The sequence below is a fragment of the Lathyrus oleraceus genome, chromosome 3, assembly GCF_024323335.1.
Source record: "Lathyrus oleraceus cultivar Zhongwan6 chromosome 3, CAAS_Psat_ZW6_1.0, whole genome shotgun sequence".
Lineage (NCBI taxonomy): Eukaryota > Viridiplantae > Streptophyta > Magnoliopsida > Fabales > Fabaceae > Lathyrus > Lathyrus oleraceus.
Genome location: NC_066581.1, coordinates 484,643,997 through 484,671,960, shown reverse-complemented (window position 1 = coordinate 484,671,960; position 27,964 = coordinate 484,643,997). Strand labels below are relative to the sequence as shown.

General features: G+C 34.7%; 1 protein-coding gene and 2 long non-coding RNA genes across 6 annotated transcripts; all 3 read right to left on the bottom strand.

Annotated features, from left to right (window-relative positions):
- Positions 1-3,882: 3,882 nt before the first annotated feature.
- LOC127128302 (uncharacterized) lies at positions 3,883-6,330 on the bottom strand. Its single transcript, XR_007805837.1, has 5 exons — positions 5,771-6,330; positions 5,167-5,223; positions 4,882-4,973; positions 4,745-4,790; positions 3,883-4,423 (listed from the first exon to the last, which is right to left on the bottom strand). It is a non-coding gene; the product is annotated as an uncharacterized LOC127128302 (long non-coding RNA).
- A 471-nt stretch (positions 6,331-6,801) lies between these two features.
- On the bottom strand, positions 6,802-14,134 carry LOC127128295 (serine carboxypeptidase 1). Its single transcript, XM_051057546.1, has 9 exons — positions 13,775-14,134; positions 13,533-13,607; positions 13,285-13,407; positions 13,085-13,166; positions 12,947-12,984; positions 8,784-8,884; positions 8,612-8,692; positions 8,243-8,402; positions 6,802-7,672 (listed from the first exon to the last, which is right to left on the bottom strand). The coding sequence occupies exons 1-6, from the start codon at positions 13,820-13,822 to the stop codon at positions 8,876-8,878; spliced, it is 375 nt and encodes a 124-aa protein (XP_050913503.1). The 5' UTR covers positions 13,823-14,134; the 3' UTR covers positions 6,802-7,672; positions 8,243-8,402; positions 8,612-8,692; positions 8,784-8,875.
- On the bottom strand, positions 9,871-11,350 carry LOC127128296 (uncharacterized). Of its 4 annotated transcripts, none has more exons than XR_007805828.1 (3): positions 10,846-11,300; positions 10,253-10,749; positions 9,871-10,052 (listed from the first exon to the last, which is right to left on the bottom strand). It is a non-coding gene; the product is annotated as an uncharacterized LOC127128296 (long non-coding RNA). The 4 variants fall into 4 exon arrangements; XR_007805827.1 differs by having other exon boundaries at positions 9,871-10,086; positions 10,270-10,749; positions 10,846-11,298; XR_007805826.1 differs by having other exon boundaries at positions 10,270-10,749; positions 10,846-11,298.
- Positions 14,135-27,964: the final 13,830 nt, after the last annotated feature.

Genomic DNA, 27,964 nt, shown 5'->3' with positions numbered 1-27,964 from the left:
GGGAGTAATTTCTTGAAGGGGTTCCGTAGTTACGTGATTGGACTCGAAATATGAAACAAACTCGAACAAGGTAACAACGGTTGATATAAGTTATGATTGGACTCGAAATATGAAACAATCTATCGATTACTATCTTTACGATATTTATCTAAGGCGGTATAAAAGAGATATTGATGTTGCAAAATAACGGTAAATAATAAATGCAATGCAGATAAAGATAGGTTTGAATGTATATCACGTCGGATAAACGATGTTTCGATTGTCTAAATAGGACTACTTATGAGACAATATTTTCTACTCTTGAAAAGAATCCATTTAACGGGAATTGTGGCTTTCGCGTATTCAGATTCGAGTTTACCCTTAAATTAAAGTCTTTTATTGTCACTTATAAAAGGTGCGCAAAACGCTAAAATAGTAAACTTATTTTTAAGAAATAAGACTCGTAAACTTATTGAAAAGTGATTTTGATTTGAAAAGTTTTACCGAAGGAGTTTCCTGATTTTAAATCTATCAACGCGTCCGAAAACAATTTCAAAAATCGTTTTTTCTTAAAGTGATAAATATTGCTAGTTAACTAAGTTAGGGGATTTTCACACTCCTTGAATAGGTAAAACTAACCAAGTTTGTTTCAGAAAACTCAAGTTAAAAATCAAAACAACCTTTAAAGTATTTCTACAGATTCAATATATGTGAAACATCTCTTTAATCGGGATCCTTACATTCTAACCTTTAAAAGATTTAGTCAGACATGGTAATACCAACAAACACAACAATATTGATCATGATGAAAAGTTGTTTTAGAATGTAAGGCGTAAAGAATGAGTAAAGCATGGACAGAAATTAAATAAAGTAAAGCGTAGACAGAAATTAAATAAAGTAAAGCGTGGGCAGAAATTAAATAAAGTAAAGCGTAGACAGAAATTAAATAAAGTAAAGCGAGACAGAAATTAAATAAAATAAAGCAAGACAAGTAAAATAAATAAAGCGATAAAATAAAAAGTGACTCAACTCAATCTCACTAAAGTGAGATAACCCCCGATGTGACGGATTACCCCCTGGTTGATGGCTGATGAGTCATGGCTTCTCCTATAGCGGTCGCCATGTGTATAATATTTGCCGAAAAACTCTCATTTTAGGTTTTTTTGCTTCGTTTCTTCTAAAAGGGTCCCGAAAGAGCTAAATATCTGAAAACAACATAAAAGAGAGCATAATACAAACAAAATGATAATAAAGTCCTAATAAACATGTGAAATCCGAGTCAAAAATACGGTGTGATTCAGTGTGATCAAATTCTCCTACACTTAAATCTTTGTTTGTCCTCAAGCAAAATTCTTTATAGTTTATTCAAGAAAAACAGTATCAATTAGAGTTAATTCAAGGCAAAAAGACTTATGGTGGGGTAATGCGATCGTAGGCTTCTTTTTCGTTTTCTTCAAGTCCTTTTCATTCAGGTGCAATCACATTAAGCCCGTTATCCGTACATACTCATAGTAAAGTGACCAGTTAGTGATTATGATTTTAAGCATGGGGCTCTGGTACATAAGTTGGTGTAACCCCTTTATTTAACCCAATTTGCAGTTGTGGGGGATTGGATTGTAATCCACCCTACCAAGTTCAGCACCAGATACCTCTGAACCAACCAACAATAGGCATATTCTTATATATATATATATATATATATATATATATATATATATATATATATATATATATATATATATATATATATATATATATATATATATATATATATATATATATATTTCTTCTGCATGTTTCGCATATGTCTTTATTTTACTGGGTTAAATGACCGTGTGAGAGTCACCTTGCCTGAATTTTCATATGACTTGAGAACAAAGCAGGAATTTTTTTTGTGATCATTCACTTATTTTCATCGGTCCCCTACGTAGAGCATGCTTAAGCCGGAGCTGACTGCAAGGATAAACTACTTAAGGACTTATTTGGAACAAAAATTGGGATCACAACATATGGGGTATCGGGATCGACTCTTGTAATCATGAAGCCTACGGTGTTAAGACAATACCGATTTTTAGAAAAAGTTTTTCCAAATCTTTTACTTCCTGTCATAAAACTGTCTTATGGCCTGAATATTCAAGATGCACTATTTTCTTTGCTCACAATTTTTTTGGTAAGGTTAAAGAAACGGGAGAAATACGGATACACTACACAGATGACTCGTCAAACACATGTTATTTTATTGAAATGAAAAGCAAATAACTAAAAATGCACAAAACATACTAAAAATAAAGAAAAGCAATAAAAAACGATAAAAATCTCCTCCCACACTTAAATCGAACATTGTCCCCATTGTTTCGATATGAGATAGGGTAGGAATAACCTAGAAGAGAGAGAAAGAGAACCATGGGTGATCACCGGTACCGTCACCGTCACGAGCATTTACTTTAACAAATATTGTAGACTCGAAGACACGAGGAGGAATTGGGTGAACGGGGAATAAGAAAAATACAAAATTAAGTGAGGAATATTGTTGTTAAGGACAGACGAGGGCATGAGGTTTATAAGGTAACATGCCATATTAGCATAATATCCCCCAGAACCAGAATGGAACATTACCATAGAGAAGTAGGGTCCAAGCGGTTTCTACAAATCAATCCACATTACCCCACCATACTTAGGCCTTCTTTTCGTTTTCTTCAAGTCTTTTTCATTCAGTTGCAATCACATTAAGCCCGTTATCCGTACATACTCATAGTAAAGTGACTGGTTAGTGACTATGATCTTAAGCATGGGGCTCTGGTACATAAGTTGGTGTAACCCCTTTATTTAACCCAATTTGCAGTTGTGGGGGATTGGATCGTAATCCACCCTACCAAGTTCAGCACCAGATACCTCTGAACCAACTTACAATAGGCATATTCTTATATATATATATATTTTTTTTTATGCATGTTTCGCATATGTCTTTAGTTTACTGGGTTAAATGACCGTGTGAGAGTCACCTAACCCGAATTTTCATATGACTTGAGAACAAAGCAGGAATTTTTTTTGTGATCATTCACTTATTTTCATCGGTCCCCTACGTAGAGCATGCTTAAGCCGGAGCTGACTGCAAGGATAAACTACTTAAGGACTTATTTGGAACAAAAATTGGGGCCACAACATATGGGGTATCGGGATCGACTCTTATAATCATGAAGCCTGCGGTGTTAAGACAATACCGATTTTTAGAAAAACTTTTCCCAAGTCTTTTACATCCCGTCATAAACCTGTCTTATAGCCTGAATATTCAAGATGCACTGTTTTCTTTGCTCACAAATTTTTTTTGATAAGGTTAAAGAAATGGGAGAAATATGGATACACTACACAGATGACTCGTCAAACACATGTTATTTTATTAAAAGGAAAAGCAAACAACTAAAAACGCACAAAACATACTAAAAATAAAGAAAAGCAATAAAAAACAATAAAAATCTCCTCCCACACTTAAATCGAACATTGTCCCCAATGTTCCGATATGAGATAGGGTAGGAGTAACCTGGAAGAGAGAGAAAGAGAACCATGGGTGATCACTGGTACCGTCACCGTCACGGCATTTACTTTAACAAATATTGTAGACTCGAAGACACCTGGAGGAATTGGGTGAAGGGGGAATAAGGAAACAACAAAATTAAGTGAGGGATATTGTTATTAAGGACAAGCGAGGGCATGAGGTTTATAAGGTAACATGCCATATTAGCATAATATCCCCCAGAACCAGAATGGAACATTACCATAGAGAAGTAGGGTCCAAGCGGTTTCTACAAGATGCATATTTTTACGTCCGGCTACCCCATTTTGTTAAGGTGTATGAGAGCAAGATGTTGTATCGAATAAAACTGAGACGATGACAAATCCCTGCAACCACATTTGAAGGAAAACCACTTCAGCAAATTTATACAAATCAGAACATATTATAAACAATAAATTAACAACAATAATATGCAGGATGACTTTTTATCTAAAGTCCCAATAAAAAGATTTTGGTAGTCATAGTTGAAAATTAATAGGATCTGAAATGAATTATAAACAATATGCAAATTTTCAAGTTGATGTACATCAATATCTATTAAAGACACATTTACCACATATGGATAACAATGACCAGAACAAGGCACTGGAAATTTCATATTATGGATTTCAAACTTTTTTATACAATATGAGCATGGGACACGAGACGTCAACACCAGTATTAATTTTAAAAAATAAATAATTTGAATGTGGTAACTCGGTGTCAGAAACAGAAACCAACACGTGTCTAACATTGGACACACCTTTGATCGGAGGTGTAGGTTCCACAGATTAATTAACAAATTTATGTGATTTAATCTAATGTAATGCAAGAAACTCTATATGAAAAATAGCTGGGGTGCAGACCGAATTATGCTTCCAAATCAAAGGTTCCCTGCATCACTTTCTATATCTCATGGAAAAGGTCACAAATTACTATAAATTCAGAAAAAATAAACTGAACAAGTGAAGTAAGGCAGACAGATTTAATATGGAAGAAATATTGAATTTAGACAAAGAACAAGTTCATTTAATCATTGCATAGTTAAAAAGAAAACCTGAAAAATATCTGAAAAAATGTTCAAGTCAAGAAAAGGCTTCACGTTTTTATAAAACTTGTACATATTAATAAACGAAATCAACGAATGAACCTGAATAATTTGTTGAGCACAAACAAATCAAACCAAATTAAAAGAGGCAAACATAAGAACATTACCTCTAAGGGCCTCAAGACTGACATGATCATAGCAAAGGTGTGGTACCTACAAAGTATCGGACGATCAAGTTAGTTATGGATTCAAAATAATCTTTAGCTATTGATGTTGGTTTTATCACACTCTTGGGGTTGAGAACCTTCCTAAGTTGGAAATGACCTCCAAAGCTGTACTAATTGTATGCCCTGCAGCATCAACACCTTCATTTGTAACCTCAACTGCTGGCTCTCCCTATCAAATATGACCAAAAAAAAAACAGTGAAATCAAAACACAATACAACCCTTACCCGAATAATATAAAAAAAATGCCAGAAACAGTCCAATATTTATTATAGATTTGTGCAGTATTTACTATTTGTAACAAAACAATCACTTAACATACATTCTAAAAACCAAATGAAAAGAGGCCATAGAAGAACATTACCTTAAATGACCACAAGACTCATTTTGATCTATTCATGACAAGAGCGTACGTACCTTCCTACAAAGACTCAGACGAACAAGTTAGTTATCACTTTAAAATAATTTTGAAAAATAAAAAGAGTAACATTTTAGAGTAAACAAAAAGACGGAATTATAAAAACGCATGATGTTATAAGCATAAAAGAGTGGCATTGACCTTTAAGGGAAGTCTTTTGAAAGAGGAAAAAGAACAAGATACAATTAGAAAGTCCTACTAAACCAAACATCCTATTTCTAGTTACCTTTGGAAGATACCAACAAGTTAAAGTAACTTTTCTATATTGTGAGAACCAAATCAAAACGGAAATCACGATTTCAAACAAAATTCAAAGTTTACACTTTACTTGTACAAATTACAAAAGGGCAATAATTGTCTTATATATTACTGTCAAATAAACTTGTTTGAATAATATGTTGGGTCCATATACATGAAATTCTGGTTTTCAAAAACTGAGTTTGTTTTTCTACATGCAACCTCAAGAGCCAGTACCAAACCAAAGCTAAGTTGAAAGCTCTCAAATTTTATATACCCAGTCCCCTCCCCGCCTTTTATTTTCTCTACACACCTTCTCCCATTTCTTTCGCAAGATCTCGTGAGCTTAATAGGCATTATGAAGAATAACTCAAATTTCCAATGTTTTGCTTCAACTTTCACTAGGGACACCCAAAGTTTGAGGCATGACTCCCCACTTCAAACACAGCCTGACACCCAAAGTTTTCAGCCTCTACCCATTTCCAATGTTTCAGAAGCCCCCCCATGTCAATGAATCTCATTCACTCAGCTCGGTTGAAGACCGGACTGTTAAGCATGGCCAGCAGCTCAAATCAAAGGTAAACTTCCTACCATGCTTTTAAGATGTTGCATTTCCATTCTGTTTCATCATACTCATGAGCATAGCATGACACACCAAAGGTGTGGTACCTGCAAAAACTACGACGATCAAGTTAGTTATGAATTCAAAATAATTTTGGTAAATAAAAGAACATATTAATCACAAGCAGATCATAACAACTTCACAGTTGCATAATCAAATAATAATAATTGAGAAAGATTGTCCATAAAACCATAACAAGGATATATTAAGTCAACCGTGCAATTTTTCTTATAGACGACACAAGAAGATGGCTAATTTTAAATGAACTGTAGCCATGCTGTAACTTCATTAAAGAAAAACCACTAAAGCAAATTTGTACAAATCAGAAAATATGATTTGGAAGTCATACAAAATGGAATCATATTCAGTAACCGCAACAAATTCATATTGTCCAGTATAAAGTATCAATAACTCATTTAAGTACCGAGAGTTTGGCAGTTACTACCAATATCTACAGCTCCGCCAAAAGAAATATAATATATATCTCCATAATTTGTAATAGAAAATATGATTTTGGAAGTCATACAAAACGGAATCATATTTCAGTAACTGCATTGAAAAATCTGTTTCCTACAATAAACAGTACTGTGGTAGATTCAACACCGCCATCCTACTAAACCAACAAGAATTCCACCAAGGGCATGCAGGAATTCTGGATCTGAAATGAGTAAAAACATTTGCTTCATTAGATGCGCATCAATATCTATTAAGACACGTTTTACAATGGGTATAATATGGCGGTATTCAATTTATGTTGTGGTTGGAAATTTTGCAGGGTACAAGTAGACCAGCACACTATCATTTCCTCTGGGATGAGAACAATTTCAGCGCAGATGAGATTCAGTCTCTAACTAACAACTTATGCTACACGTAAATAGTTTCTCTATCTATCATCATGAATTTGTCTGCTCTATTCTTAATAATGAAGTAACCTTCCAATGTTTTCGTTGCAGCTATGCAAGATACGCGGTCTGTTTCTGTAGGTAATTAATCATCTTGGTCTTGCTAAACTGTCTAAACATAAATAAAACACAATCGACTGATAAGCATGGTAAATGTAAGTTTCAGACACTCTGAATCCCACATTTGTTTAAACAAAACTAGAAAAGTAAACATTGGCGGGGCCTGAAACAAAATTCATATTGTTAGTATTATCCTTCACCATTAGATATTTGCATTTCTAGTTACTCCTGGAAAATGCAAACAAGTGTAGTTAATTGTTTTCTGTTAATAAAATAAACAAAGCTTAGGAGATTGAACTAAATCAGATTGTTATATTAGAATTTAGATTCACATCATTCATTGATTAATACAACAGCTTCCAACAATTAAAATACAAACCCTATTCAAAATCAAACAATGGAAGAAACAATCTAAAGCCAAACTCATAAATAATCAAACGATCATTCATGAAGGAATAATTGAAATAGAAACAATATCAAAACATCAACATTAGCATGTATGCATTCTATAGAACATAAACAGACACATGAAAGATATGTGCGGAACAAACAATTTAACAGTAAGTGCAACGACATAATAGGTATTAACTCTATTATTTTAATATTCACCAAACTCTTCCAAGTTATCCTCCTACAAAATCCACAAAACATTATCAATGTAAGCATTGAAAAGTAAATAAGCTCACTACAAGAAAGCCAACAAAAAGTCCTTAAGACGAGTGAAAAAATGTTCAAATCAAAAAAAGACTTCACATTTTTAGAAAAATTATACATATTAATTCAAAAAATGAAATAAACGAATGAACCTAAATAATATGTTTGTGCATCATCTAAAGAGGTTCAACATGAAACATTGTAAGCCCAGCTTAGAGAGGAAGTCTACTAAATAGATAAAAGATATTATTATTCTTGATCATGTTGTTATAAAACAGTTACGTTAAATAAAAAGGAACAAAGATATTCTACCAAATAAAATGGAAACTACCTAAAGAAAAAGAGTTACTTAACAATGTTGTATTTCATGCTGGTACAACATGACAACAAAGTAGTACGTAGTTATTTAAGATGTTGCAATACTTAGAAAATAAAATTATCTTTTATTGCCAATTATTTACTTTTTTTTTCACAACTTTTTATTTATTTTATAATATATAAAAATATAAGCATTCATGATGAGGCAAAAGAAGCAACCTATACTTACATTTTGATATTGCTGTTGCTGATTTTGCATCGAATCCAATAATAAGAGTAAGCATGGGAACAAATATGCCACCTCCACCAACACCTCCCACAGTTCCAAATGATGACCCTAGAAATCCAATTATGGTACCAACTATTATTCTCTACCCAAATTTCATCACCTGCATGCACCACAAAGATTAGCAATTTTTCTTATAGACGACACAAGAAGAAGATGGCTAATTTTAAATGAACTGTAGCCATGCTGTAACTTCATTGAAGAAAAACCACTAAAGCAAATTTGTACAAATCAGAAAATATGATTTGGAAGTCATACAAATCAGAAAATATGAATTGACAGTAATAATGATAATGTAATCGATTTACATACATCATTAAGGTTCGACAACCAATGGTTACAGTCACTAGAGTTTATTGCATAGAAAGTCCCGTTGCATGCTTTTGTTATGTTCTGTAACACATAACATAACATCAATCATACGAATGTTGTTTGATTCAGTACAGTTCAAAAATCATGAGAGTCTTAAATATTTTATTTATACCTCGAGTATTTGATCAGAGATCAGACCCATTCCGTGTGCAAAAGGAACAAGAGCATTGCCATCAAATTGTTCATCAGCAACAGGATTTCCAATCAAATAACCTACAAATTCAAATCCCTTTATATTTGTCATACCCCAAAATTTGCCCTCCTTTTCGCTTTTTCATCTGACTATAACTTGATATCCATCTAGCCTCATTCATACTCATCCATGTGCATTCATTCATTCATGATTAACATCAGCTCATAGGCGTCACGGATTCAGGGTTTGTGGTTGATAAAATCGAGGTTTTGGATTGAAGTTTATGGCAATACACATCATATGGATCAAAATCCTAATTCATGACTTTGATAGTCAAAAATCTTGTGTACAAACGGTTGTTTGGTCGATGTTCACCTGAATTGATTCATGGCATTGACATAATTCATTTGGCTCAGGGTATTATGATCCATATTCGTTTGTCCATGAAAAAATACGCATTTTTGACTGTGTTAACTTTTTGGTCAACCAGTTGACCAAAGTCAACCATCAATTTCTGAATTTTTAATCATGTGATCCGTAATCATTCCATCAATTTCGAATTAATTAGGGAAGTTTGGGTGGATTTTAAAGATTCAAATTGAATTTTAATTCAAAACATGATTCTTGAGATTCAAATCGACTTTTGAGAATTATTTTGACTTCATAACCGTTTCATCATTTTTCTTTAGCCGATTAAATTTTAGAAAACATTATTTTTAAGTACAAGTTAGTCGTGACATTTTATTTTTGTTATTAGAATTTCATTTTTTGATTTCACTAACATTCGATTAATAATTCATCCATATTCATTCATTAAATCCATTTTTCAATATCCATAGAACCATTTTTAATCCATTGTTACATTCAAGTAAGCCCATTTAGGAATCCAATTTCATTCAATCCCATTTTTACAATTTAATCCAATCCATATTTTAATCCATTTTTTAAATCAAATAAACCATTTGTATAGACCAATATCCATATCAATCCATTTATCAAAACAATTACTCATTTAATTATCCATTTAGTCCATGATCCATTTTTGTTCATAACCCAAATTAACCCATTTATTATAACCATTTAAATCAGTTATCCAAACTCTAATTTCACAATCCAATTAAATACATATTACATCTCTTGTTCACATTTACATGAAAATGCTGCAATTATCACAACTTCCAAATGCTACGGCCATTGCATCACAAGCCATAAAGCATTCCAAAACAAAAATTCTGCATAATTCAAATTCTGCATAATACACATCAAAATTCTGCATAAAATTCTGCATCATAAAATTCAACATTATAAAAATTCTGCATTATTTAAATTCTAAATCCAAATGAAAATCATGCATAAACTTTCTAACAGAAAATTGATAACTAACTAACAACTCTAACAAACTTTTAGACCATTCTAACAGAAAATTGGAGAGAAACACAAGTTCTTACACAATATAAAAGCTAACCTCATGGTGATTCTTCAAGCTTCTTCCATCTCTATCTTCAATCCTCTTCCACATCTTCCTCTATTCAATTCTTCTTCATTCTTCACTGCTTCTTCTTCCTCTATTCAATTCTTCTTCAACCTCATCACAAACTTCTTCTTCTTCAACACAAACTCTCAACCTTCAACCAAAACCTTCATTCAGCCACCGTTTCCACCTCAACCGCCGGAATCTTCATCGTGCTATTTCCGTTCCTGCAAACAGAAGCCGTAACCACGCCAATTCCGATTCCGCACCATAAACAATAACAAATCCGGAACGACTATTACAAATCGCGCCGCCTAAATCACCGAACGGATAACCGAATCGGACAGAAGAGGAGAAAAAGGCTCAGGATCTACAATTTTCATCCAACAGAGTTTTCGTACATTCCTCGCGCAACACAGGAGTAAGAAGAAAGAAGCATCAACAAGAAGGCTTCTCAACCATTCATGGTGTAAACTGAAGAATTCAGGATGAAAACACATTCAATCGCAACGGAAACAGAAGGAGAGGATAAGGATCAGAGAGATCAAGAAGAGAAAAACTAGAGCTCACATGTCAATAGGCCATTAATTCTCGTGCTCCGCTTCCGTTGCCGAATCTCCGGCGCCACTTGATCTTCATCAAATTTCAACGATAACACGCCGATTCCGGTAGGTCGTTCTCCTTCCTCCAATCTCTTCATTCCGCTGCTAATGATCTGAATTTCGGTTCTGAACGGGTTGGACCTTGAATTTCCATACTGGATCCAATCGTTGCTTGATTCTTCGTTGAAGAAGAAACCAAATCCGTTTTGGTTCGGTGATGTTCTTGATCGACCGCGCAAGACCGGAGTCACAACTCGAGGACGACGCGTTAATGGCGACGGTGTGTGGCTTTGATATGCGAGTTGGTGATTTTTGCTCATTCTTGGAGTTTCTTCAGCGGGTCTTGGAAAAGTTCTTGTGTCACAGGTTCATGTTAAGAAATTGGGCCTTTAGCCCATGCATCCCAAGCGTTCCTCACCCTGTACCTCTCACTAATCCACTGCACCCCCGGGTCAGTACAGGGCCCATTTCTCTTTTTAATTATGTGTTAATTAGGTGTTAACTAGTAATTAGCTTAATTTTAGAATTAGATATTATTAGATTTTAGTCAGAATATGAATAGAATTCTTAGGAATATTAAACCTTGATTAAACTTTTAGGATTTTAGAATATTGATTAGATTAGTCTAATAGAATGTTAGATAATTAGCTTTTTTTAGAATTTTAATTAGGTACTAAAATTTGGTTAGAATTTAATTAGAATAACATTAGAAATAATTAGAAAATAGGTTTATTAATTTTTTAGATTTAGGTTATAGTTTTTTGGAAAATTATAAAAAGTTAATTAGGATATTAGCTTAGAATTTTAGAAACAATTAGAAATATTATTAGAATTAATTAGATAATCTCTTGGATTTTTTAGAATATTAAATCTAGCTTAGATTTTAATTGATTTTAGTTAGGAATTTCATAAATAGAAATTTAATTCAATATTAATCCCTAATTGTGAAATGACAATTCTACCCCTAGGCTTAGAAATAGTTCAATCTTGCATGCTCCCTTAGTTGTAGGATTTATAGAAATTTTCAATTGCTAGCTATTATTGCTCATGTGGTTAACCTTGGTTCTAATGCATGTTTAGATAGAGTTTAGATTTTAGAATTAACTTTCATTTGAATGATTTTACTTTCGCATATCCCTTGTAATTTACATGTACCCCCCTCCCCTTTCCGATGTACGCATTTACTTTTTTTTCTTGTATTGCTTGATTAGATACTCCTTAGGCATTAGGAACGTTCACCATTTCGCAACCAATAATCAAACCCTTGATCCAACGTCAAGTGGTCCATTTTTCAAATCAAATACAATAAACAAACCCTTGATCCAACGTCAAACGGCCTTTTCTAAAACAAACTCAAAAATATAATAAATGGCAATTAGGATCGTACGTCACGAGCCTTAAGCGATAAAGAAGGGATGAGACTGGAGCTTTCCTACACTCATTCTGAATGCTTCGAACACAAGACGCTCGGCTTGACCGTTTGAGGCATTCACCTTTATCCATAGTCTTTAGTGCAATCCGAAATCAATAACACTTTCTTCAAAACTTAAAAACAATTCAACACATTCAAACCTTTTGTTTGAGCCTTAGGGCGACACCATTCAAAAACCCTTCTTCAAGGTAATAAAATCGACAAAACAAACACAAACAATTTCAAAACCACGAACTACGGACGCTCTGATTTCTCACTTCAACAAGTGGGCATACGTAGGCACGAGGATCCATTCCTTGGCGAGCACACTAATTTAAAATCTACCTCCACTCCGCAAACCTTTGGCAAGCAAACACTCGATGAACAATACACATATAAGCGCAAACATCCTAGATGGTTCCCATGGAGTACCATGGATGTGAGGGGTGCTAATACCTTCCCCTTGCATAACCGACTTCCGAACCTGTTTGTGGTTGCAACGACCATACTCTGGGGTTTTCTCGATATTTTCCCTTTCCTTTGGAATAAATAAAAACCAATGGCGACTCTGTATTTTTCGCGTAGCGACAATATTTAAGCAACAAAAGTAAAAAAAAAACTATAATAATGTATAATCACTGAATGGCAAAATATATACCTTGAAATTCAGTTTAGGTTTGATACCAGCTTCAATTCCTAAACAACATCAAACAAATAATAATGCATATTAGTTATTATTTTTCTAGTACATTAATTTAATTCAACATTTTCATGACATAACCACATTTATTAATACCTTGTACTACTTTATGAGCAAGAGTAGGCACATAAACTCCAGCATAAGATTCTCCAGCAAGGTATAAGGGGTTTGCAAGAAACTAAGGATATAATTCAAACCAGTTGTTTGTTCAAAAATAAAGTAGATATGTTAACAATATGGCAAAAGCAATGATTAAGGAATTGTTGATGCAAATCTTTTAGAAATTTTTTTCTTACTTTGAGGAGAAAAGTATGTGAATCAGTTGCAGTCTTTTCATCTCCAGTTTCGTACTGAGATGTATTTTTCGAATATGAAAATCCTACTCCAACGGGTGAGTCCAAATATATAATGTTGGAAACCTGCAAGAAAACACATTAAAAATGATTCAAAATGTTTTGTTTAGACTAAAATCATATATTTTAAATACTACAAATACTAATTTAATAGATTGAATTTCTGATTATTATTATTAAAAATGACTAACCTTTGACCAACTGTATGGATTGAGATGCAACTTAGGCAAGGATCCATTGACAGGTTTGTCAAAATTAAAAAGGACCTGAAACACATCACCAATGGAACACATTGTTTATATAATATATTAGATTAGATATTACAATAAAAAAATTGTTTTGGATATTAAAATGAATTTTCACTCTACATTTATTTGATTTGAGAAACAATTACAAAATGAAAATGATAGTGAAAAATAGTTAGACTTATTACCATGTTCATATACAAAACCATCAAAACTAGAACATCCTGGTCCACCATTCAGCCATAGAACAATAGGGTCCTTTGATGAATCGCCTTCTGATTGAACAAAATAGTAATACAAGTTCTTACCATGACTTTCATCTATTGTTACATACCCTCCATAGTGCTTTGAAGGTAGAGATCCATTGAAGCCTGGAACATTGGTTATAAGAGATCCTTTAGGCGCTGAATGTGTCAACACAAATGTTAGGAAAATATGAAGCAAGATCAAGTAAAAGTTTCTCATCTTGAATGTAAGAAAGGGACAGTGTAATTAACACAATTTATAGAAGAAAAAATCCCTCACCACTGCATAAACCAAATGAAAAGAGAAAACACAAGAAGATTATTACCTCATTGGCATCAAGATTGCGATTTTCCTCTTTCTTTCAGCATGCATGGCTTCTTGAGTGTTGTTGATGAGACGAAACAGTTCTAATCGCATCTCACCAAGCTAAAAAATTTCATCGATTAACCATAAGCGTGTTTTCTGCAGTGGTGAGGAAGTATGATGAGGTGACGATAGTGTGATCATGTGAGGAAGTATGATGAGGTGACGATAGTGTGATCATCTAAAAACTGTATCTTTCGTTTCTTATTAGGTTTTGGTGCCGGTGGGGTTGACGTAAATGAAATCGGAGAACATGGTGATGAATGTGGTGAGTCCATCGGAACAGAACACATCAAAGATTGAGAAAAAGATTATTAGAGAGAAAGGAGAGGTCGAAACAGAGTTGTTGTTATTGTCGTTTGTTCAGAATAGAAGACAGAAAAATTGAGAAGACAGAAAGATTGAGAAACAAGATTATTAGAAAGATTGAAACAACGTTGATTGTTTGTTGTATTGGTAATGTTCGGTGGACTAGGGCGCAACGGCTACTCAATCATTCACGCGGATCAGTTCATTTAAGGCGGTGCTAAAAACAAACACTCGCTGGGTATTAAATTATAGTATTAAATAGCTATTATAATAACATATACATGATATTGCATGGCATCCATATGCATGAACAAACTTAGCATATTGCATTTATTTTCATGTAATTGTAGGACTATACGGAAAGATAGTGTCTTTTACTCTTAAGTACTCTTACACGTTTTTGAAATACCTACAATAAACGACAAGTATTACGATTCCCTAAATGAAAAAAAAAAACTCATGCATCCATATATTTTTACAAACTCGTTTCATCTAAGAAAAAATCATTTTATCTTGCATAAATGATTTCTTCAGAATTTTCTGTGCATTTTTGAATTGATCACTCCTCCATAAAATAATAAAATTTTCCAACTTTCCACAATCTAAGTTCACAAATATGAACATGCTTTTTGAATTTAATGGAAACACAAGATGATGTGGAGGGGGTCAAGAAATAAAACTTTTGAAACCCAAGAAGATAAACAAAAAACTAAAAACAAAAATAATTAACATAATTATTTTTATATTGGTTCGTTGTTAACAAAGTTACCGCCAGTCCACCCGCCAAGGTGATTTTGCCTTATCACAAGGATTTTATTCACTATAATCAAACTTGATTACAACACAAAGACCAACTGTAAATGTATTCTTGAGTAATTATGACTAAACCCTAGCCACTCAAGGAAATTCAATCGTAAAGATTGACTAACAAAGTGTGTTTACAAAATGCTTCTTAGAAAGAAGAATACACAAATAAATTACAAGGATATCACACTAAATATTTTCTATAAAGTGTATGAACAAAAGTTCTTTGTGTGTATGTTTCATCTTCATTTATGTGAAATGGGCAAAGGGAATTTCAAAGAAGTTTCATAAACAAGCAAGCCACGAAAAATAAAATTAAATGATGAACACAGTCAATCAACACCATATAAGTTAGGGGAAAGCATCAGAGAGTGAAGGATTACATTGTGGTAACTTGTTTGAGTTCAAATGATGTTCATAACTACCTTGTCCAAATGGTGACCAGAAGTTGATGAAGCTCGATCTAGTTAGAGCACTTCAGGATGTCTTAGAGGTTGGGAATTGTTGCAAAAGTTTCAAAGGATGCTGATGGAGCTAATAGAATCAAGAAAATGGATTGAAACAGGCTGAAACTCAAAACACGATAGTTGAATTTTATGGAAAATTTTCAAGTTGCAGCAGGGGTTTCTTGGCTCTCCAAAACTTGCAATTTAAGGAAATAGGTTCCTTAATTTATAGGGAATGTGTTTGGATCCAAATACATATGGAGAAATGTAGAATTCGTGTAAACCGAATTTGATCCAAGTGTGTAAAAAATGTGACTTAAAACTCCTCAAAACTCAGCTAAATGATGTGTTTTAAGTGTCAATTAACTTCTAGAGACTTGATTAAACATGTTTAGGACATACACACTTGCTAATTTGACTTGGAATTGAGTTTAGTTATGATCAAATATCGGGAAATGGTGATTTCTTCAGTTTCAAGTCATCATCTTTAACTCAATGGGGCATCCTACTCAAGAGGCTTTTTTATCCCCATCTTTTTGCAATGTGTTAACACGATTATATTGAGACAAGAAAGGTTTCATTTGGATGTTTGAGCACAAAGTTATGGTGTGCTAAAGTTGACATAAAATAATGATTCCATAACATAAAAATTTGAGTGCTTCATGGCTGAAAATGACCTATAATTTCCCAATGAATTTCGGCCTTCCAAGCATATTTTGGCCTTGGTCTTTGAAGAAAACTTGTAGAGTGTATCACCAATGGAATTATGAAAAAAGAATCATCTCCATATGTTGAAAATTGAAGAAGTTATGATCTTTGAAAGTTGGCAAAAAGTCACATGAAAATAGGTCAAATTTCACTAAGTCCACAAATGACCTATAATGAATCCAAACGTTTGATGATCCTCCAAGTATAATTTGCTCTTTTCATGTAAAGAGAAGTTGTATAGGATGTTGAGAAGAGTCATATGCAAAAAGGTACATTCAAAAATGTTGAGAATTGAATGAGTTGTGATCCTTATAACTTTGACTACAAATGTTGACTTTTAGGTCAAACCTCTTTGAACAAGCTTATGCACTTGGACTTTTCTTGCATTCCAAAGAACATGGGTGATCATATGAACTCAAAATAAGGTTTCCTTGATGGTTTCTTGATCAAATTTCTCAAAGCTTTAAGTTACTTGTTGAAGAAGGCATGGAAATAAACAAATGAACCGTTGACTTTCTTTGAGAAGCAAGCCATAGAACTTTGAGATGTTGTTGATTGAAAATCCTTACCTTGCACAATAAACTTTAGGAAAATAAAACATGTTTTTCTATTTTGATTAGTTGTTAGATATCAACCAAGTGGTATGATTGATCATATACTGGCGTAAACGTTTGGCAGCCCGTGCTAAACCACAACATGTCTTCTTACGCATGGAGTACCGAGACTTGCAGTCTGTAAATTTCTTACTCAAATGGTAGATGACATGCTCCTTTATACCAGTTTCATCTTGTTGTCCAAGCACACAGTCCATGGATTCTTCTAACACAGTTAAATACATAATCAAATGTCTTCCTTCCACTAGGGGAGACAAAACAGGAGGTTCAAGAAAATACTTTTTGATGTTGTCAAAATCTTTATGGCAATCCTATGTTATTGGAAGCAGCTTATGATGTTATATTTCCACATGACACCCCTTGGGATGTATTTCATTTTGTCTCTGTTTGTAGAGTTGTATTTCAGAGGTTTCAGGGCGATTATGTTGTAGCTCGATGAGCAGATTATTGATTTGTATTTGTACATATTATTTCTTCCACATTGAATGAAAATGTGTATTTCCCTTTATTTGGCCATTATCTTCTGTCGCTACTTTTATACTTTATGATCGCTCGTAACAATAGAAAAGTCTCGTGATTCCCTCGAAGTAAGATAAAATAAAATAATGATAAAAAAAATTGCATGCATCGTTTGCATATCATATTGCATTTCATGAAGACAAAACCAATGAACTCACTATCACCTGGCCTCTTGTCAGACAAACCACTGCCATCGAAGCTGATTACCCGACATCTGTCTTGAATTAGATGCGTATCACAAATTACCATGGAAGAACTACGAATTGGTCAAGAAGCATAAAGGTTGAGTTCAATCAGCTGAAGACTCAGATGAGTCTGATCATGGAGATCATACAGTCAATGATAAGGAAGGAAGGAAACTTCATGCAAACTCTTGTACCAGAAGTGGTCACCCCGTTGGACATTCCTGACCCCACTCCACACCAGGAGCAGTCTCGTCGATTTCACCCATAAACTGGACTTCTCGGGGCTCCTTACGGCGACCATTTCCCATTCTTCAACCTAGGCAGAGGAACCTAGTGCGAAACCAGTATCCAAATCAGAAGTGGAACTTTGCTCAGCAGGTTAGACAGAGACTAAGAAGGCCTCCAAGGAAGTTTGATCCAGTACCTATGTCGTATGGTCGACTTTTACCTCTTTGCTCAATAGCTCGTTGGTGCAGCTAAGGGAAGACAAGGCTCCTCAAATACCCCTCCCTCCAGATTATGATATGAATGCTAGATGCGAGTTCCATTCTGGGACACCTGGACACTCGATCGAGAATTTCAATTTCTTCAAGCATAAGGTACAGGACTTGATTGATTCAAGGGTTATTATGTTCACACTGCAAGGCCTAAACATAGTGCACATTCCCATGCCTCCACATGAGGGCACATATGCAATACCATGATCAGTGCAAGTGGAAGTTAGAGTAGACTTAAAGAGCCTGCATCTATAGGAAGAGTTTGAGAAGGATATCTTTGAAGATTGTCATGTCAATCTCTGCCATCATAATAATTCTAGTATGAGGATATGAAAATAAGGTCGATTCCGCTAGCAGTCATTAGTTTTGTTCAAACATGTTCATGTGTAATTTTCTTGATTGTCATTTGTAACATTCATTTGTAATAAACTCGTTTGATTTTGAATAATAATGACATTGAAATGAATATGCATGTTTTTGAATCAATCCGTTCGTGTTCACTCATAATTTATTTTGTCGATATCTAAATTTTGTCTGAGAAAAATCAAAAGGAGGATGGTGAATTGGAAAAACACGAAATCATTGCATGTATACTTTTGAATAAAACATTGCGAATGATGTAAGGCATTATTTCAAATCCCAAACACCAGAGATATAAGGAAGATAATCCCTAGTCAAACCCTTCGAGCCAAGGAGTAAGAGTTTCTTTCTATACATAAAACCCTCAATTTTAAACCAGGGCAAGATAGTCTTCAGGTCATTTGACCATGCGTTCAAATTCCAAAGAAAGAAGGAGTGTCCTATCTGAGGATCAACCATATTTTATCCCTCATGAGAGGTCGAAAAGCACAAATCCTAAATGGTTGTCCCTTACCAATAGAGGAATGAGGCAGACAGAGGCCCTCCAAACCAAATAGACAAATATCATACAATTTGTTACAACAAAAGAAGAAACAAGAAAAACAAAATCAAAAAATAAAGATAGCCCGCTAAGTCGAAAACTCGAAAACGGGTGACTTAGGCAAAAATTAGGGCACCCCTGTGGATTGAAAATCTGAATCAATCCAGCAAAAGTAGGGAAATAAAAAAATGAAACAGGGAGAGGAACCAAAAGTAGATCCCCAACAAGAACAAATTTCTTGTGTCTACTTGTCGTACCCCAAAATTTGCCCTACCTTTTTTTTAATTCGTTTGGCTTATGGTTTTGTTCATTTGCATACTTTGCTTCTATTTGATCATGCATTCATCGATATTTGTATATGGTAACAAATTTATATCAAAGGTTCGATGATACTAGATTTAATCAGTTTAAGTATATTTTCGAGATGCCGTAACAACAAATGTATATCCTCAAGTTCAGGCACCTATGGCTCATATGCCATACTACCCTTATCCATACATTGTCGCTGCTCAATATGTATATCAACCTCAGTATCAGCAACCTTCACAGGCTCCAACTCCTCAGAATCAGCAAAACAACAGAAATCAGAATCAAGGTCAATGTAGATGGTTTGATAAGAAGCGTCCTCAGCATGACCAGATCCTTGTATCATACACTCAGTTGCTGCCATATCTCGTCCAGCAAGGGGCAATTAAGCCAAAAGAGATTCCGCCTGCAATGCCTCTCTACAATAACAAGCATAATCCCAATGTGTCTTGTATGTTCCATGCCAGATACATAGGGCATTCTACAGAGGATTGTTTGGTCCTCAAGGCCAGAGTACAAGAGCTTATTGATCAGAAGGTTCTGTCATTCTCTGAGATAGGACCTAATGTCATAACAAACCCGTTTCCAGACCACTGCGGGCAAATTGTGAGTGCGATTAGCGGCGAGGATTGCTCAGATTCAGTGGCTTCTTCAGAGGAGTATCAAGGCTAGCAGTATCACATTGATTCAATTATATCTCATTTGTAATTTCTTTTGTCTGTTAATTGTTGTTCATTTGTAAAACTTGTCTGGTTTTCAGATGATAATAATAATAAAATAAACGTGCATGTTTTGCTTAAATCCATTCATGTTCACTCATATTTTATTTATTAGTATCAAACTGTTTGTCAAATAAAATCAAAAGAGAATGATGTGAATTAAAATACGCAAGATCGTTGCCTGTATGCTTTTGAATGAGATCGTGTTGATGATGTAAGGTATTGTTCAATCCCTAAATACTGGAGATATAAGGAAGTTAATCCCTAGTCAACCCCTTTGGGCCTTGAAGTAGGAGTTTCTTTCCTTATGTATAAAAAACCGCATGTTAAACCAGGGGCAGGGTAGTATTCAGTTCAGTTTAGACTTGCATCCAAATTTCAGAAGGAGAATATCTCATCAAGTGATCAATCACATCTCTCTCAAGAGGATAGAATCACAAATCCATTATGGTTATCCCTTACCAACAAAAAGGAGTGAGATAGTCACAAACCGTGTCAAGAAAGCAATGTCACAGGATTTGCTCAAGTATAAAAACAAAAGATGAAACAAAATCAAAAAAATCAAAAGCAAATAAAAAGCCCGCTAAGTCAAGAACTTGAAAACAATATTGACTTAGGCAAAAGTTAGGGTATCCCGATGGGCTGCAGACCCAAAGGACCAACCCAGGCAAAAATAAGGGTAAACACAACAAGAGAATCAGAGGATCAATGTAAAAATCCTCAGCAAGAGCAAATCTCTGTGACTGCAAACCAAAACAGAAGGTGAGTGAGTATCGCTCCAAACTCTCATAGGGTTCCTTAACCATCATTGCTGATACCCAAGATCCTTTTCTGAAAGATGAACGCTTGTTTTTAAGCTAACTGAACGTAGGACTAAAGAACATCACGAAGAACGGGTGGGTTAGATTAGGTCTTGAGCCTTATATCCTTTCCTTCTAAAACCGTGAACCAGGCCACGTTACAACCCTTAAAAGACCTAATTGAAGCATGGTCTATTTCGGAAGCATACTATGGTAAGGTCACGTTAAGCTGACTCCTAAAGATTTGCTTGTCATCTGTATTGGTACTGATATGACATTCTAAACAGTGATTCATTCACTAGATGTCATAATCTTAGTGAACACACTCGAGTTTTCAAAACTTGCATGAGCATGACATTACAATTATCATTTTCAAAATGAGTAGTTTACATGCGAACAATCATTTGACATCAAGGAAGATTACATATTGGGAGTATTGATCAAATTCCTGATATCCCATGGCTTAAATCTCTTCAAAAGACCTTCAATCTGGGACGACCACGTCGATATTCCACAAATTTCTCTGAATCAGCCAAGCAGGGGCAAAGTTACTTCAAAGCTCACATTGGAGAAAGCTACCTCAAGAGTGTGAGAAGTCAATCACGCCCAATATGGTTAATCAAGGGAATACGGGTTCAACACGTTGGGGCAAGCCAGGTTGGAATCCTCAGATGATGAGACTACGCCACAATTCATAACTGGGACAGTTGGTGCAGATAACTAGTAAATTGGGGCAGAGGCAGGCTACGCGGATATAAGCTCTCTCCATGTTTCAGATCAAGTCCAGAGGTGTAACAACAATTTTTCAGCTTGAAGTAGGTGTCGGAGAATCACGTTTGAATGACCTTATCCTAGCCCAAAATTCCCACCTCTCTCTGAGCATCGGGCTTAACCAATGCATAATTCATAATCATGTATAAATCACGTCGTTTCACTCATGCATATCATTCATCTAGCATGGCATGAAGTCGTTTGTGCAAATCGGAGGAATCAAAACCCAGTATTTTATTGACATCTTCAAATTCCAAACTTGCCTGGTACCTTTTAAAACCAACTAGTTTGAATATTCTTCCAAAATCTAACTTGCCTGCCATCTTTTAAAGCCCAGTTTGCTTAGTATCTTTTTTCAATCTTCAGGATTTATAAACCTTTTTCCAACCTTCAGGGTTGAGGAACCTTTTTTCAATCTTCAGGATTGATAAACCTTTTTCCAATCTTTAGGGTGGACGATCTTTGTTTCCAACCTTCATGGTTGGTAAAAAAAATTCCGACCTTTAGGGTTGATGATCCTCTTGTTCCAACCCTTCGCGGTTCTCGAATCCTTTTTCCGACCTTTAGGGTTGATGACCTTTGTTTCTAACCTTCACGGTTGTGGAATCCTTTTTTCGACCTTCAGGGTTGATAACCTCTTTTTGCAAACCTCGTGGTTAATGAACCTTTTTTTCAATCTATGTGACTGACGAACTTTTTCCAAACCTATAAGGATGATGACCTTTCTTTTTCAAACCCCACTAGTTGATTTTGTTTCCAGTTTTTAAACTGATGATTCATTTTTGAAACCTCTTGTCTGCAAGGGTATTTTGGAACTTTCATATTTCAAATTTATGGGCTCTCTGATTAGCATACGACCTCAAGTTTCATAAAATGAAGATACATATAACATGCATATCATGATCCTCATTTACCATTAATATCCCCACAATACATCAATAAAATCCAACAGATGAACCTGTAAAAAAATCAAATTGCCATTCCTTATATCCCATACGACCGTTCTCAACGGGCAAATTTTCGGATACTGAAATATTTAATCCACTCACACCTTGAATATCTGAAAAGCTCTCGCAATTTGACCATTCAGGTTTAAGCTGATTAAATAGGGGCAGCTGTCGTACCCGAAAATTTGCCCTACCATTTTTTTAATTCGTCTGGCTTATGATTTTGTTCATTTGCATACTTTGCTTCTATTTAACCATGCATTCATCGATATTTGTATATGGTAACAAATTTATACCAAAGGTTCGATGATACTAGATTTAATCGATTTAAGTATATTTTCGAGATGGATATTTTTGGTAACTATTCGGGTTTATTTCCCGTATTACTTGTGGTGGGGATCATCTCTTTATTTGAGATTTATGGTTATTTCAGAGGTTTACTTGGATTCAAACAAACGAGAAAAGTTGGAATAAAAGAAAATTTTCATCATTTATTGGAAAATATCACTTCTCAAAAGTACTAAAAGTCATGGGTTAAGCCACTCAAAATTCAAGTCAAAAGTGGTAGAAAAATCAAGGCAAATGCATGAAAATTCAAGTTAATTACTAGTGACTTTTTGCCTTACATCCTAACTTGGTACTTTTGCTAAACTCCAACACCATTGGTCTTTAACTACCCTTAACTACCTATTTCTCCACAAGCCATCAATTTACCTAATTACCCTTAACTACCAAAACTTCCAAACTAACACAAAACTTCCAAACAAACACAAATCTCAACTTCCATTTTTTTTCACTCAATTCTAGCCCCTCTTAACATTTAATCCTATGGTTGAAATTGGTGATCCGCAACTAAGGATTAAATTAACTCCTAACCGTTGATAAACCAATTACTTGGATCATAATCCAAGGGTGATCATTCACCTACAAATTCTATATAACCATGTTATTTTTCACATTTTGGGGGATTAACTAACCTAACTTGGAAAATTCACAATTAATCGTTATTTTCAACTACTTTTTCTTCTCAATTTCTCTCTCAATATTCATCTTCTCCCTCACCCTCACTAAAGTTCATCTTCATCACCATTTAGAATTTCATATTGAAGTTCTAAAATTGTGGAACTTAGCCATCAACAATTTCTATATCATCATCAATAATTATCAATCGACAATTTAAACATTATCATCAACAGTCATCATCTAAAGTTTATCAAGATTCATCAACAATCATCATCCAAGATTTACAAATTCAAGCTTATTCATCAATATTCTATATTCATGATTCATCTTCTACATTCATTCATCATCAATAATAATTATCAAAGCTTGGAAGTTAATTGAATTAATAGAGCTTATTCTTGAAGTATTCCGGGTTTTTTTTCGGTGCTCCGATTTTCAATGCTAACCGGAGCAAATCTCTGTTCCGTCGGTAATCCTCCATCTCTTCCACACCATTGCAATGAAATATTGGATGTTTGTTGGTTGATTGATTTAAGCTACTGTTTATGATTTGCTTATTAGATAAGCACTTATTTTGGATAAATCACATAAACTTAGAAATAGTATTATTTTTTTCATTTTTTAACCGTTAATTACATATGAATATATCATTATAAACGATTTTTTATCACGATTCTGAATATACGATTATCTTTTTACGAATCATTACAGCGAAACGAATGCAAATCAATGGATTCTTTACGTACTTTATTTTTCACCTTTTGATACAAACTCAAAATCAATCATATTTATTTGTTTATTAACTTGTCCACATAGAAGTACTAATTTTCTAGTTCTAGTACTAGTGATTATTATGGTTAAGGTTATCTCAATTAATTCATTTATATATATCTCAGGATGCATAACCATATATTGAAACAAGCACATGCATAAATTACATTTAAGATGCTAATTAAAATAATACCACCCCCTCTAGGCAACACTATTCTACAACAACTATAATATGTGATAATTTTTCTTAGTGGAGTGAGAAACTGTTACAGAATAAATGTAACAAATGGTACTAAGTATTTAATTAGAACTTCTTTTTATTATGGAAGCTATGATAATTTAAATGAGCCACCGTAATTTAATTTCATTTTTGACCTAATGAATGGAATACAGTGAAGTTCATCAATTTATCACGCTTTACATCCAGTGTGGGCTTGCACTTTAGGCCTTGGTTGGAGTGTTTTTTGCACCCTTTTTTTCGGCCTACACCCCCTCCTGCAAAGCCCAATGAGATTGCTGGGCTTAATTCTGGTTGTCTTTTATTAATTAACAATTATTAATTTGATTAACCATTAGTGAGTTTGATTAGCAATTAGAATTAGACTTAAATATCAATTAGATTTAGTTAATTAGAATTTAGTTAGTGATTAAATTAGTAGGATAACTAACTAAAATCTTTAGAAATACATTTTTAACTGGTTTAAGAAATTAGGATTTAATTGATTTTAGATTTTAATTGATTCTAGAGTTTAATTGATTTTAGAGTTTAATCGATTTCAGAATTTATTTGATTTTTAAATTTATTTGATTTTAGAGTTTAATTGATTTAGATTAATTTCTAACATTAGGATAGTGTTAGGATTCGATTACAATTTTAGGCGATAGTTAGATTTTGATTAAATGTTAATTTGTGCTTGTAATCCAATATTTTATGATATGACCATTTTGCCCTTTAGGGGTAATTTTGGGCATTTTATCCATTTTATGACATGATCCCATTAGAACTAGAATGTGATCAATTCCTTGCGATTTTAGGACTTAACATAGAATTTTAATCATGATTTTGACCAATTTACACATGTTCCCTTAGGACTTCTAACTTAGAATTTTTAATCAAATTTCTAATGCATGATTCCTTAGGGTACTTTCTAACAATTACTAACTTTGATTAGATCCGAACTTAGTTCCCCACAAAACCAAATCAAAACCCATGATTAAATTGATCAAAAGAAATTTTGATCAATTAAATCCTCTGAACTTGTATAATCCCACAGTCTAAATTGAGTGACCAAAATACCCTTGGTCATTTAATATGACTTTTCTTCCAAGCTGTGGAGCTCAATGCCTCAAGTCAAGATCATCAATCAAGGCATCCTTAGTCATACCAAGCAGCAGATTATTCAAGCACATCAAAGGTGGCATCTTCAAAAGCTTGTCAAGTCAAAGTTAGAAGTGTGTGACACGAGCCTTAAGCAATAGAGAAGGAGTGGGAATGGAGTATTCCTACCCCCATTCTGAGTATCTTTGGGTATGAGGCGTATGTCTCAGCGCTCATCATATTCACCTTTATTCATAGACTTTGGCACAATTCTAATCATACGATTGACAAGTCTCTCTCCCTTCATAAAGCATCATGCAACAAACAAGGACTGCATCAACAACTTAACAATCATGAATCAAGTTGTACGATACGAGCCTTAAATAATGGAGAAGGAGTGGGACTGGAGTATTCCTACCCCCATTATGAGTATCTTTGGGTATGGGACGTATGACCCATCGCTCATCGTATTCACCTCCATTCATAGACTTTAGTACGATTTGAATCGAACGATTGATAAGGTCTTCATCATCATCACTACGAGAAACAACTACAAAGACTTTTCTCTCTCCGCTTGAAAGTTAGTTTGATTCTCATCATCCAGTAACTATCAAGTCTATCCATTCTCCATTCTATTCAATTCTCAATCATTCCATTCAAATCATTTCAATCTCAATCATCCATTTCTTCTTGCCTCCAATCAATTTCTTTTCAGCCCTAGTGGGCTGAACTACGAAAGCTCTGATTTCCTCATTGCACAATGAGGGTACGTAGGCAGGAGAACCCAGTTTCTTCGCGAACTACCTTATTTATCAATCTATCTTATCTATCCCTATCTCATTTAGCAATCTATTCTATATAACGATCAATCATTCAATCCTCATTCAGTTCATGCAAGGGTCACATACCCATTTCTCAACCAATAGCTTCATGCATTGCCTATCAGTTCAAACTATTGCTTACTTTGTTGCTTACCCTAAAGGTGCAGATCTTGGCAACTTCTTTTAGCCCATGGAGTTCAGACTCTGGCTTTATCCTTCGCCCTCAAGGTGCAGACCTTGACAACTTCTTTTAGCCCATGGAGTTCACATTCTGGCTTTATCCTTTGCCCTCAAGGTGTAGACCTTGGCAACTTCTTTTAGCCCATGTAGTTCAGACTCTGGCTTTATCCTTTGCCCTCAAGGTGCATACCTTGGCAACTTCTTTTAGCCCATGGAGTTCAGACTCTGGCTTTATCCTTTGCCCTCAAGGTGCAGACCTTGGCAACTTCCTTTAGCCCATTGGAGTTCAGACTTTGGCTTTGCTTCTTGCACTCAAGGTGCAAACCTTGGTAAGCCCCTTTAGCCCATGGAGTTCAGACTCTGGCTTTATTCTTTGCCCATAAGATATAGATCTTGGCATCCTCGCCCTATTAAGTTCAGACTCCGGCTATCTTGATTTTGGCTATACATTTCAGACTTTAACATACTACCCTGCCTTACAGTTCAGACATTGGAATTCATTTGTCCAGCCCTTGGAGTTCAGACTCTGGCTACCTTTTGCGTTGCACATACAGTTCGTACTTTGGAATGATACTCTTCCTCTCAGATGGAGTTCAGACTCTGGCATTCAAATCATTTCCTTTGCCTTATAGTTCAGACTATGTCATGCTTATCCATCTTGCCCATGGAGTTCAAACTCTGGCAACCTTTGACATTGACTCCAAGTTCAAACCTTGACATTATATCTCTATTGCCCTCTTTGAGTTCAGACTCTGGGAATCCATTCCTGGCCTTGTATTTAGTTCAGACTATGACACTCATCAATCTTGCCCTATGGAGTTCAAACTCTGGCAATATCTCATTTGTCCTTGTGGTTGATTACCATCATCGGTTAGTACTACGTCCTTGCTTATTAAGCAATCTACCTCGCATCTGGGCAATCCTATCGAATCTCTCTTTCTTATCATCCCTAGTGGGCTAAACTACGATTGCTCTGATTTTCTCATTGCACGATGAGAATACGTAGGCACGAGGGTTCGAACCCTCCGCGAGCATACTTATTTATCACTCATGTCCTAGGGCATTCTTCCATTCATCTCCATGATACATTCGTATACTACCTTCTTTCACTCCATGTGATATACCTATTCTTTGTGCCAAACACACTATACCTTTGTGCTCCATCTTGTACCCCTTTTTTGTGAACCAAG

Excerpts from the sequence above, each read along its gene's own strand:
- LOC127128295 (XM_051057546.1), bottom strand. The coding sequence starts at position 13,822 with ATGGTGGACCAGGATGTTCTAGTTTTGATGGTTTTGTATATGAACATG. Across the intron at positions 13,408-13,532 it reads ATCCATACAGTTGGTCAAAG|GTTTCCAACATTATATATTT; the intron begins GTTAGTCATTTT and ends GTTTTCTTGCAG. Across the intron at positions 12,985-13,084 it reads TGCTCATAAAGTAGTACAAG|GAATTGAAGCTGGTATCAAA; the intron begins GTATTAATAAAT and ends GATGTTGTTTAG.